Source organism: Lissotriton helveticus, chromosome 8 (assembly GCF_964261635.1).
Source record: "Lissotriton helveticus chromosome 8, aLisHel1.1, whole genome shotgun sequence".
In the NCBI taxonomy this organism is placed as follows: domain Eukaryota; kingdom Metazoa; phylum Chordata; class Amphibia; order Caudata; family Salamandridae; genus Lissotriton; species Lissotriton helveticus.
In genome coordinates, this window is record NC_136069.1 from 58264129 (window position 1) to 58277144 (window position 13016).

Consider the following 13016-nt stretch of genomic DNA (forward strand, 5'->3'; position numbering starts at 1 on the left):
TGCTGTTGCTGGCTTTGTTGAGACTGCTGGCACCCACGAAAGGAAGCAGATCTCCCAAAACCACAATACTGCTTATAGCCGTACCCTCTGGACTGTGCCTGGAGGCCCAGAGACCTTGCAGTAGCCCTGCTGTCCTTAAAACGCTCCAAGGCGGTGTACACCTTTGAACTGAAGAGTTTTGACCCATCAAAGGGCAAATCCAGCAGAGTCACCTGACCATCAGGTGAGAAACCAGACGACCGAAGCCAAGCCTGTTTCCTTACCACCACAGAAGACCAGACACGATTGAATCACCTCACGGGCCGCAGCCTGAGAATCTGAAAGGACCGTCAAGAAATTATTCCGATCGTCCTCAGGCAACTTTGGAGCTAGCTGCATGACTGAGTCCATCAAAGCATGGATATACCTTCCAAGAGGACAGGTTGCATTAGTGGATTTAAGAGCAATACTTGCAGAAGAGAATACCTTCTTTGCCGCCTGCTCCATTTTTTTAGAATCCCTATCACCAAGAATGGTAGAGAAAGAACCAGAAGATTGCTTCGAACAAGAAGCCTGGACAACCAAACTTTCCGGTGTAGGATGTGAAGACAAAAAAGCTGGATCCCCAGGAGCAGGCCTGTACCTTCTAGAGATGGAACGAGAAACAGCAGGAGTAGACAAAGGCTTCTGCCACACACATTTCCATTATTGGTTTCGTCAACGCCTCAGTAAAGGGAAGCAACGGTTCAGAAGCTGAAGAAGCTGTATTAGGAACCTTCGTAAGGATATTATATTTCACCTCAGCCGAGGGAAGCTGCAGACCAAGCAAATCAGCCGCCTTCCTTATGACCACATGATAAGGAGCAATGTCTTGAAAACCCCAGCCTTCGCAGATGGAAGATCATACCCAGGAGAAGTATCCAAGCCATTGGCCTCATGTAGACCCTCAAACTCATCCATAGACTCAACAATCTCTCCTTCCTCCTGATCCCGTGCATATTCTTCAAGGAGCCTCTGTGCCTCTCTCCTTGAGCGTAGTTTAGGAATCGGCGTCACCACACAAGGCGGCGCCGAAGACATTTACGACGTCGGCGAGGAGCCTCAGCTTCAAATCTCGACGTCGATCGAACTCGAGGCGGCACCGACTCCACAGCCGAAGGAGTCCGAGGAACCAGAGTGGAGGACCTCAGCGCCGGGAAATGCCAAGCCGGAGCTGACGGCAAGAATGGCATACAAGGGTGATTGAGGATAGAGGTGAGGAACACCCAAGTTAAAGGCCAAAGGACCCATGGGGCCCGAAGGTGCACCAGATGGAGCAGAGGCCCTGGCAAACATGCCAAACATCGCATTAAGAAAATGTAATGAGTCTGATCCAGGAGCAGGAAAAGAAGGATATGGATCCGTTCCTTCCTGAAGTGGAACCACCTGAGGTCGGACTGGAGGCTGCGGAGCCGGGGACAGCGTCCGCACAGGTGAAGCCACCCGGCCTGGTGATGACTCCCTAGGCGTCAGAGACAATGCAGGAGCCGGAGAACCTTCATGCAGCGAAGAGCCTTTCGAAGCCGGCGACCCTGGAACCAGAGATGGTACCGGCGTCACCCGAGGAGATGGAGATGGAAAAACTAAATCCTTTCTTCAAAGCCGCTGAGCCGGAGTCGGCGACCTCGACCTCGAAGCCCTGGCCTTTGGAGAACGGTGCCGAGAGCCATGTCTCCGCTAGACTTCTTATGTTTTCTTGACTTTGTTGTATGGGAAGATGATGACTTCGCCCTTTTTCGACCCCGTTTCTCCTTTTTGGCTTTGGCCATAACCAGCTTAGCTTTAATGGCCTTAGGATTCATTTATCTGCAGCTGACCCGATGATAAGCACCAGAGGCAATCTTCATGCGGGTCCGTAATCGACATATGCCCACCACACTCTCTGTATGGCTTAAACCCAGTCTTCCTAGAAGTAGCCATCAGAAATCAACAAGAATACAAAGTTTTCTTCAGAGAAAATGGAGAGCCCCTAGAAAAACCGTTACGCGTCAATGGCACGGAAGAAAGGGAACTGACGTCAGCACGTTGACGTGGGAGAGCTAGGAAAGAATTTCCGCGGAATGCTGGAGCAGGGGGTATTCATAAGGTGAGGAATCCACAGGCAGAAGTATCCATCCGAAAATGCCAATTTGAAAAAATCAGAATTCTATGGCAATTTAAAAGTTCTGTCGTGTGATCAGGTGGTAACCAAGTAGTCCAACAAATGCAAGTTGTGTATCCCACCGCTGATCCACCAATGTAGGAAACTGGCTCTATATATACTACACCAAAATGAGGTATAGTGTGTATAGAGTTCAGATGACCCCAGAGGTAGGCAGAGGTTAAAGTTAGATAGACCTTACTCTCTATTTGTCGTAGAGTGGTCGAGCAGTAAGGCAGTGTCAGAGGACAGTGTTAAGCATTTCATGTACACACTCAGTAAGCAAATGAATTCACACACTCAGGAACTGAACTCTAGGCCAATTGTTTTGTATAACAATATACTGTTGTTTTATTTTTAGAACCAAGCAAGCCTGGCACATGTAAGCATTAAATACTTTTCATTAATAAGTTGCTGAATATAGAACAGTTTGAAAATTTACAGGGGATGCAGTAGGTTGCAACACTTAGCAAATACAGTACATTGAAATGAATAGGCTTTTTCAGTAAATTACAGGTAAGTTACTTTTTACGTTACTTTTCTAACTCAGTGCTGGATACCTAGATTCAGCACTTGGTCATTTCCTGCAAACAGGTAAGTATATACATTTTGGTTATTTGTGTGATTGCTAAAGAATATTTTTAGATTTCAAAACTCCGAACAGAAAGTTTTTGGAAGAATATTGTCAATGTTATCCTATGGAGGAAAAAGAGGTTAACGGTTCACAGGTAAGTAATCAACTGTGGGAGTTAAGGTTCTGGGGTTAGAATCAGGGGTCCCCCAGGGTCAGTGATGCACTGTTATTGCACCCGCCGCTGCACTAGGGCGGCTGGGTGCAGAGTGTTGAGGCCCAATGTTATCCAATGGGGGATAGGGGGCCTCCAGTTGGCGGCTGCTGGCAAGCAGGCCACTGGGTTGTGGGAGCAAAGCTCCCAGGGTGTAGGTCAGGGCAAATGGGGTAACAAAGTAGCCCAAAAGGTGCGCCCTCAGCGGCACTGGAGCAGCCGGGTGCAGACTGCTGTTTCGACGTCGGGCGCCCTGTGGTTTTCTATGGAGAACCACCGATTTGAAAAAAAAACTGCAGGCAGGGAGACAAATGATTTCTGGGTGTGACCACCACTTGGAGAGGTAAGTTAGGAAGGTAAGGGTTGGTTAGGCACCGTCGGTTTGGGCACGCAAGGCTGTGGGGTGTCAGGTGCAGGGCTACCTTTTGGGGTCAGATCTTCTTACCAGCTCGGGTCGCGGTCAGAGGGGCTTTCTGGACGTAGGCTACAGGCCTCGGCTGGAGGCTTGAGGCAGGTCAGGGATTGCCGGATCGCAGGTGAGGATCACCGGGGTGACCTCCTTGTGGTGTTTTTCCACTCGAGCTGGGGCCGGGTTAAGCGGGTGCAGAGTGGGCTGGATTAACGGTCTCCGGCTGCTGCCAGAGACTGCAGTTGAACAAATCATGTGTTCACGGGAGAAGCAGTCTTTGGAAGTGAAGGCAGGCAGGTCCTCCGGGTTTTCAAGGTTGCTGACTGCAGGACACACCGGGATTTCTCAGGAGCAGGTTCGTGGGGAGACATGCCGTTAGGGCTGAGCCAAGTCAGTTGGCGTCTTCCTCTTATTAGCTGGCTGCACGGCTGTTCTGTCCTTCTTCTTTTCTTCTTGTTGTTTCTGGATGTGAGGAAGCAAGGTTCAGGGTGATCCCTAAATACTAGATTTAGGGGCGTTACAGGTAGGTAAAGGCAGGGACCAATGGGTCCCTTCCCTGGGGTGGGTACACCCCGAGTGTGCCACCGTCCAGTGGGAGGGGGGCAAGAGCCTGTCCCTGGCTGCTTGGGTCCCCCCATCCTCAAGATGGCAGGGACTCAGAGCTGTGCTTCACCTCACATCCCCCACCTGAGGGGTGGAGTTGGCAGAGGTGGGCACACCTCTTTCCCTCACTTGTTTTTCCAGCCGGTTCTCCCGCCCAAAGTGGGGGGTAGAACCAGTGTAGACCAGTTGCTGAAAGCAGCAAATGCTTTGGGGAGGCTCACAAAGACGGCATGCCTTTGAAGCTTCTCCTTCATGAACCCTGCCCATCCTGGCACCTCGTCCCAGATTGTGCATTGTTTCAGGCCCAGAGAGCAGCAAGCTCTCAACCCAGGGGTCCAGAAACATGTCTGTTGATGGCAGCCTAAGCAGCCACTCAGTCGGGTCACTAGAAGTGATTTAGCTTTCAGGGGGCATCTCTGAGATGCCCTCTTTGTTAATTTTTCATTAAATCCCACACTGGCATCAGATACCAAACTTCCCAGTTTTCATTGGAGCCATTATGGTGTTATGGAGTTCGTAATGACAAACTCCCAGCACAGTATACTCTTAATGGCAGAACTGCACTTAAATGCACTGCATGGGAGGCCTCTTGAAAATCAGGTACTTCAATTTGCTGCAACAATGCTGCAATTTATGCCTATATGTAACTACGTTTAGGGAGTTCTTTATTATTTTAATGACACCAAATGTTTATATTCTTTTCAGTTTAGACATCTTCAGTCCACGCCCTGAGGATAACCCGAGAACATAGCAGGGTTTGAAACGCGTTGGCATTATGGCTGAAGCTAATTAGCTTTGTTTGGGCTACACATGGGAATTTCCGAAGAAAGTAATCCCCATTAGTGACTTGACCCATTAGATTGTGTTGTTATCTTAAGCCTAGTATACAGGCAGGACCCTTTGAACCACTGGTTCCGGAACTGATCTCTGCATGTCGTGTCGCCGGGCCCTCCGATCTAGAATGGTCTTCTTGGATCGAAAGGACGCACAAGCTGTGCAGTTCGACTCGTCGTGTTCCGGTGATAAACACAGGTTACACACCTCGTGATGGTTGCTGTGTGGAAATTAGGCTCCACACTTGGGGCATCTTTTGAATGGTGTCCTTTCCATGTGGTGTAGGCCTCACCGCATGGGTAGGCCTGACGGCCCGCGTCGATGACCCGAATTGAAGTGATGAAGTTAAGTCTATATATGTTGAAGTTAAAGTTAGTTTTATAAAGTTTTGCGCGTCGAAGTCTTCAAAAAGTCAATTTTCGAACAGGAGCGGAAAAGTTGCATCCGAACCCAGTGGCAGAAAAAACAATCTAAGGATGGAGCTGATGCTCATGCGCACTATCGTCCAAGGGAGGAGTCACCTATCTCATGACTACAAAGACTTCTTCCAAGACAACAACAACATGTAATCATCCGAGCCCAACACCAGGTGGCGATCTAATGCACAGTGTAAGATCTGCAGCTCATATGCCTCGAACATAGTGAAATACTGAGCAGAGCTCAGGGAGACTACCTTCACACGACGTGCGGTAGAAAATCTGCGAGCCTGAGCCTCTGGGGAGGACATTCTGGTGGGTGCTGTCGCCTGATTGGCTGCAGTTTGGACTAATACATAATGACTAGGATAGTCATGAGTGTGGAAGTTTTTCTTTTGTAGCCTAGGGCTACTTAACTTCTTGGTTGTTAATTACCAAGGTTTTTTGGTTATTATGTACATATTATTGCTTTTTTATGTACCGTGGGACTCCCACTCTGACGACGGGGAATGGTTCAGGCATGTGAATCTATGAAAGACACCCCAATACTGGAGAACCTGCATTTTAGAGACTGACAGTTTAAATAAATATTCTAAACTTCCTTCCTATGGACAAGTGCGAGTGAGAGAGCGAAAGGATGTGCTGTTAACGCAATCCTTAAGAGGGTCGAGAGTCTTGTGTTTTCGGGTGCAAAGTCACTTGTCTCTGTAAAGTTAGGAGAGCACATGAGGCACTATAGCTAGTCGGACTCAAGCTCATAGATACAGCGGTGGTATGGTGACTCAGTCCCTACATGCCAAGGTTCTATCATCCCAAGCTAAGTCTGTTCCTAAACAGAATCCCTGCAACATTTCAGTAAACAACTGATGATGATGTGAAGCTCTGCTTTCCATTGATGTCAATAATGGTTATGTTATTGTTCACTCTGGGAATCACAAGAGTGTGTATTTCTACATGCAGCCTTTGTACTTCTGTGTCATTATCTAACCCTTCTCATTGAAAGCCACAGTTGATGTCACCTCTAATCAGCTGCACAAATATAAAGTTTGCCATTTTTCCTCAACCCCATGCATGAAACTGACTTGCAGTTCACACCCTTTCTTAAAAGAGTGTTGTCTATGGGAGCTAGCTGAACAAGCACAGGTAATAAGCCCAGTCTTCTGTTGTGTAGGTTCTACTAATCTGTAGGAACAGCACGATTGATGGACAGCGTAAACTTTGTGTGAGGTGCCCATACTGATCCCGAGCACCCCCACATGATATGTTGGCCTGGAGACCAGCTAGCTCACAGTGCCCCCCTAACCACACCAGGGAGCGAAGGTTTCTAATAACCCTGACCCCTCAGTGATCGTGGTAACAGGTCAGATCCTTTCGCTCAGTCACTTGTGCTCAGAGAAATATACAGAGAATACACAGTGGTAGGTTTTCAATATATTTATTGAACCAACATTATTCTTGTATAGGTTACATGTGCTGTGATAATCAGTAGACAGAAAAAGATGAAAGTTATTATAAGCACCAAAAAAGTGAATAGTAGACATAGTTCTACCATGGTGCTAAAACATTGCATATATGCAGAACAGAAGTGAGTTCCTTGAACACAAGGCCTTTGATTTCAGATGAGGGTACCAAACCCTTGTCAGAAGTTCCTAATCCTTCGGTGGGTCTACTTAACTTTGGCATTCTATATTTCTTGCTGAAATGTATAAAAGATCCATGGAACCACTCTGTATACTTTCTCACCCAAGCCAATCTAATTCTATACACTGTGTCATTAATACAAAGCAGGATCCACATCACAAGGTTCACCTCACCCATCAGCCAATATTGAACAGCATACCCTGGGACAATACCTCACAAACCCTATCAAGTCAGTGATCTGCTGCATACGCTAAGAAAAAGCTTAACTGCATCTTCAAGACTAAGGCGGCATTACACAAACTGTGTCAATGCTGCACTTCACTGACCCTACAAATTGTGTACTACTCGTACTAGGCCAATGCTACACTACACCCTGTAGACTACACCCTGCAGCAGTACATCCACTGGTCCAATGCTGAACTACATCCAGTAGTACAGTGCAGTATTACGTGAACCTGTTTAATGTGTACTACACCCACCTTGTCAACAGCGGGCAGCACCCATCAGCTAAAGCTGAACTACACCCACAAGGTCAACGATGTACCGCAGCCATTAGGCAAGTGGTGCACTATACTCAATTAGTTAGTGCTGCACTGCATCTCGTAGGTCAAAAATAAATTGTTAGACTGACCACATCAATGTTCTGGTACACTTGATATATCCAGTGCTACACTACACTCACCTGGCCAATGCTGTTCTACACCAATCAAGAGAGATGCCACACTACATCCTAAAAATCAACCCGGAACTAAACCTGCCATATCACTGTTATGCTACACTAAATACATAAGATGCTGTGCTGCACATACCAATTCAATACTCTGCAACACCCACCAGGCTGATGCTGCTCTGTACTCACCTTCCACGCAGTTAGTTGAGAAGAAAGCAATGTTTCTGGTTTCCAAAGGGTTCTCATTGGTGAAATCTGGAGACCGGATCTGTGGTTCAGACTCACCGGTGAGAGAAGAGTTATCTACCTGCAACATACAAAATCAACACATGTCCATGGTTACACGCTAGAGGACCAGAGAAGGAGAGCTATCAGAGCAGAGACTTCCTTCACTGCGCATCACAGATCTCTTTGGGGACCTGATCAAATACTAAATCAGGAGGATGAGCATTCTTCTTGCTACGCTATAGATGAGAAACAGCCTTTACAACAAGGTTTTTACCTCGTCGTGCCTTTACTACGCATGTTTTAGCATGCATATTTTTACCACGTGCATGCCGTTACAACACATGCCTTAACCATGCATTTAAGGTACGTAGGGGATGTGGGGGGGTCTCACCCCACAAATACATTGTTTTATATATAAAAACAATGCATGGTAATAGCATGTATTGTAAAAGCATGTTTATGGTGAAAATATGTGTAGTAAAAAATGTGTATTAAAGGCATACGATGTCTTTACCTGCATTGTACTGTTGCACAATTGCTATAGATGATCAGTTTCTTACAAACACTGTAGATGAGTCAAGATCTGAGTGCTCTTTATTGAGCAAAATAATGTAGCTAATGCGTAAAAACATGAACCCTACAAAAACACAGAACTATACTGTCACTCAAAAATAGGCAAAGAAGCATCTTTTCAATGGGGAAATCTCTGCACACGTAGGTGTGTGTACATTTTAGAGTAGAGAAGGGAGGAACCTAGGGCTGTGACTGGAAAATGAGGAATTCTTACTACTAAATGAAAAGGATTAGGGAAGGGAAGGAGTGACTTGGGGAGGAGTTTGGGAGGGATGGGGGTTCAAGCAAATACAAACACCTACCCATAACAGAGGAAGCTCCTTGCTAATTAAAACTGCTCTTCTAAAGTTAATAGTCACAAAAGTCTCAAAACAGTTGTAACTGTACTCCAGCCCTGACTCAGTGTAAGCCCAGAAAGAGTAAGACCACGCATGGCCTCTACCAGGTACTGCAATACACTCCCAAAGAAAACAATGGGGACAGGGACATAAAATAACACACATTTTCTAAGTGTTAAAAGTTATATAATTTGTATTTTTTTAATTAAATAAAGTAATATTTCACTTTCTGTTTAAAATAATAACTAGATAACACTTTTAAACTGCTTCTTTAAAAATGTAAACACATATTTTTTAAATAAAAATTGCAAAATAATTTAAAAATATAAAATGCTAGAGAGGATGGAATTTTTTTAAAAACAATATTAACTAACATTTTGAAAATAAATGAAGAAGCAAACAAGTTACTCACCTGTAACTTTTGTTACCCAGTATTGGTAACTTTCATAGATTACCATGCTCTGTATCATTCCCCGTCGTCAGCCCAGGAGCCTTGGTAAATAGAAAATACCATAGCAGTATGCACAAAAGAGAAAGTAAGGCTTAGGCCTCATCTAATTTTGTAGCCTATCTACCTCTTTTTGTAAAAGAGACCAAAACTTTGCAACAACCAATCAGATTAGCCTCACCCCATAGAACCCTCATGAGAGAGCCTCAGAGCCTCAGATTTTCGCAGCCGTTGTGTAACCGTAACCACTTTTGCTGCAGGCTGAGCTTTCCCAGGGGAGAAGGGTGAGCGCATGAGAATCTATGAAAGTTACCAATACTGGGGAGCCAAAGTTACAGGTAAGTAACTTGTTTTCTTGCCCCAGTATTAGAAATTTCAGAGATTCCCATGCTTTGAATCAGAGTAGCTAGCAGTAAATCACCAAAGCACATTTTGTTACAGGTGTATCACAACATCTCAGCATAATTATTCTCATATAAGTATATATACTTTGTAAAAATACATGTAGAAAACGTATGCGATACAAAATGTGCAATCATAGGAAGGAGGGATAGAAGGGAAAGCTCACCTCTTATTTGAAAAGATTCCTCAGTACTGCTTGTCCTACTGCCGCTTCGCTCCTCATGAAAGAGTCCAGGCAGTAATGCTTTGTGAAGGTATGGCCACTTCTCCATGTGGCCACCCTACAAATGTCTTTTATAGGGACTCCAGCGAAGAGAGCTTCTGAAGATGAAACTGATCTTGTGGAGTGAGCTCGTACCTGTCTCCCCAGTGGCTTTCCTGCCGTGTTGTGGCAGTATTCAATTGCGCTTGTAATCCAACGTGAAATCCCTTGCTTTGAGAGAGGAAGTCCTTTCCGAGGTGCACTAAAAGCCACAAAAAGTTGAGATGATTTTCTAAAATCCTTCATCCTTTCAAGATAAAATTTGAGACATCTCTGGACATCCAAGGAATGAAGAGATCATTCTGCAGGCGTCGTAGGAAAAGGAAGAAATTATTTTAGAACCACTGGTTCGTTCAAATGGAAATCCAAAGGGACCTTTGGGATACATTTTGGATTGGTCCTTAAAAACATATAATCCTTCTTGAACTGTCGGAAAGGTTCTAGAATGCAGAGAGCTTGCAATTCTCCTACTCTCCTAGCTGAGATAAGAGCCAGAAGGAGAGCTAATTTCCAAGACAAGAATTTCAAGTCCGCTCTGTGAATTGGCTCGAACAGAGGTCTCACCAGATGAGCCAGAACCAGATTAAGATTCCAGGTCGGAGGTGGCGGCCGCACTGGTGGAAAAACCCTGAAAAGACCTTTCAGGCATTGTTTGATAACCCTAGCTGACCAAAGAGATGGACCCGAAGTTGACCTTCTGTACCTTGAAATAGCCGCCAGATGAACTTTGATGGAAGAATGAGAAAGGCACGATTGAGCTAGTGATAGAATGTAAGTCAGTATCTGATGAGGAGCTGAAGAAAATAGGTGGATGTGCTCCCGATGACACCACAGGCAGAAACGTTTCCATTTAGCACGGTAAGTCTTATTCGTACTTGGTGCGCGAGCTTGCGATACAATCTCCCTACATTCCTGAGGAATATCTAGAGTGTGGAATTCTCTGTGTTCAGGAGCCAGGCTTTCAAATGGAGAGAGCTCAGATATGGATGTACCACCTGTCCCTGGGACATTGTCATCAGAGATGGGATGGGACAAAGGTGATATGGATGATCCTGGGAAAGTAGGAGGAGTTCTGTGAACCAGAATTGGCGAGGCCACGCTGGTGCTATTAAGAACATCCTGCAAGGCTCCATCGTTATTTTCCTGAGAAGCTGTGGAATTAGGGGAATTGGAGGAAAGGCGTAAACAAATGCGCCTAACCAGGACATCGAAAGAGCATTCCCAGCGACACTCGATGGTTATCCCGGCTTGCATAGAGTAGGCATTTCCTGTTTTCTGGAGTCGCGAACAGGTCTATTGTTGGAGATTCCCAACGTTGAAAACCTTCCTCCAGAGTGTCTTGATCTAATTCCCACTCGTGACAGGCAGATCTTAGACGACTCAGGGTGTCTGCTGTTGTGTTGAGAGTGCCTGGTAGGTGCTCTGCTGAAAGTACTACATTGTGGAGAATCGCCCATTCCCATATCTCCTGGGCCTCTTTTGAGAGCAGAAGGGATCTTGTACCTCCTTGCTTGTTTATGTAATGCATGGCCGTTGTGTTGTCCGTTCTGACCAGCACAGTTGTATTTTTAACTCTCGGTTTGAAAGCCTGCAAGGCTAGGCGAATCACTCTGAGTTCCAAGAGATTTATATGAAGACAACGCTCTTCTGCCTTCCAGTGATTGCTCACTTGGAGATCTTGTAAGACTGCGCCCCAGCCTTCCATTGAGGCGTCTGTGGTTAGAACCAGAGGGGATGGAACCATTCTGAAAGAGAGACCTTTCGAGATATTCTTCTTGACAGCCCACCAACCTGCTGCTTTCCGTATGAGAGGAGTGACCTTTATCTTGTCCTCGAAAGAGCCTTCCACCTGACGCCATTGAATGTCTAGTTATTCTTGCAAGGGGTGCATTCGTAGTATGCAATGCGGAACTAATGGTATGCAAGATTATATCAATCCTAGAAAAGACTTGTAAAGACGAACTGATAGGCATCTTCTCCCTTGTAACCGGATTGCTGAGGAGATTAGCTTTTTCTGCCTCTCTTCCGAAGGAAAAGCTTTGCCATTTTTTGTATCCCGAATGGAGCCCAGGAACCTGACCCTCCTGGATGGAAGAACGACTGACTTGTCCTTGTTGAGACGCAGACCCAGGCATCTGAAAAGTTGGATGCAATTCTCGACTGCCTTTGACGTTGCCTGAGAAGACGGAGCCTGTATCAACCAATCGTCTAGATAAGAGAAAACTTCTAGCGATTGTTTCCTTAAGAATGCCACTACCGGGGCCAATACCTTTGTGAAAATCCGCGGATCTGAGCCTGAAGGACCTTGAACTGAAACTGGCTCTTGGCTACTGTCAAGCTTAAGAATTTCCTGTGATCGGAATGTGGAAATATACATCCTGGAGATCCAGAGTCGCCATGTAATCCCCTGGGTTTAGAAGACGTAAGAAGTCTTGAAAAGAGACCATTCGAAAGGAGAGTTTTGTTAGATAGGTGTTTAGCTCCCTCAGATCTAAGATTGGGCGCCACTTTTCTTCCGTCTTCTGAATGAGAAAAAATCTGGAATAGAACCCTTTTCCTCTTTGCGAGAGTGGCACTGGTTCTATCGCTCCCTTGGTGAGCAGATGAGAGACTTCGAGATGGAGAAGGTGCAGATGTTTTGATTCTGTAGCGCGAGGGGCTCTTGGAGGTGGTAGATTTTGGAATTCTAATGGATGGCCAAATTGAACGATCTGTAGGACCCACTGATCTGTTGTTATGATCTTCCAGCAATCGAGAACATTCGTAATCCTTCCCCCTATCGTTGGAACAAGAGATGAAGGATCTGTAGGCAGAGCCAGGAAGCCGCTATTGGCGTTTAGAGGTATTTCTTCCCTGATGCCCCTCTCTACCTCTGGAAGATTGGCGAGAGAAAGACGCCGATTAATTTTGCCACTGAGAGTACTGAGGCTTGAATGATTGAGAGGATTGCGAATAGGAGGAGTATCGTTGCTGATAGCCTCCTCTATATGTAGAGAATCCTTTGCCTCTTGCACCCCAGAAGGGCACCTTTCAGTATTGAAGCGTGCCCAAGGATTTTGCCATTTGGGTGTCCTTCTTAATGTCTTGTAAAGCGTCATCTACATGCTTGCCAAACAGCTTGTCTCCATCAAAGGGCAGATCCAGAATGTTATTCTGTACCTCTGGGCGAAACCAGGTACATCTCAGCCAACCTTGACGCCTCAGGACCGCTGATCCCGCTAAGGCACGAAAAGCTGTTGTAGCAATGCC

General features: G+C 45.9%; 1 protein-coding gene across 8 annotated transcripts in view; it reads right to left on the minus strand.

The window, feature by feature from the left end:
- Positions 1-13016, minus strand: part of LOC144772352 (sodium/potassium-transporting ATPase subunit alpha-1-like) — a 3188308-nt gene that overhangs the window by 1672757 nt on the left and 1502535 nt on the right. For all 8 annotated transcript variants that reach the window (XM_078656610.1, XM_078656616.1, XM_078656614.1 and 5 more), the window contains one exon: positions 7706-7823. In XM_078656610.1, the coding sequence (XP_078512736.1) occupies positions 7706-7823 (118 nt within the window). The remainder of the gene's footprint in view (positions 1-7705; positions 7824-13016) is intronic.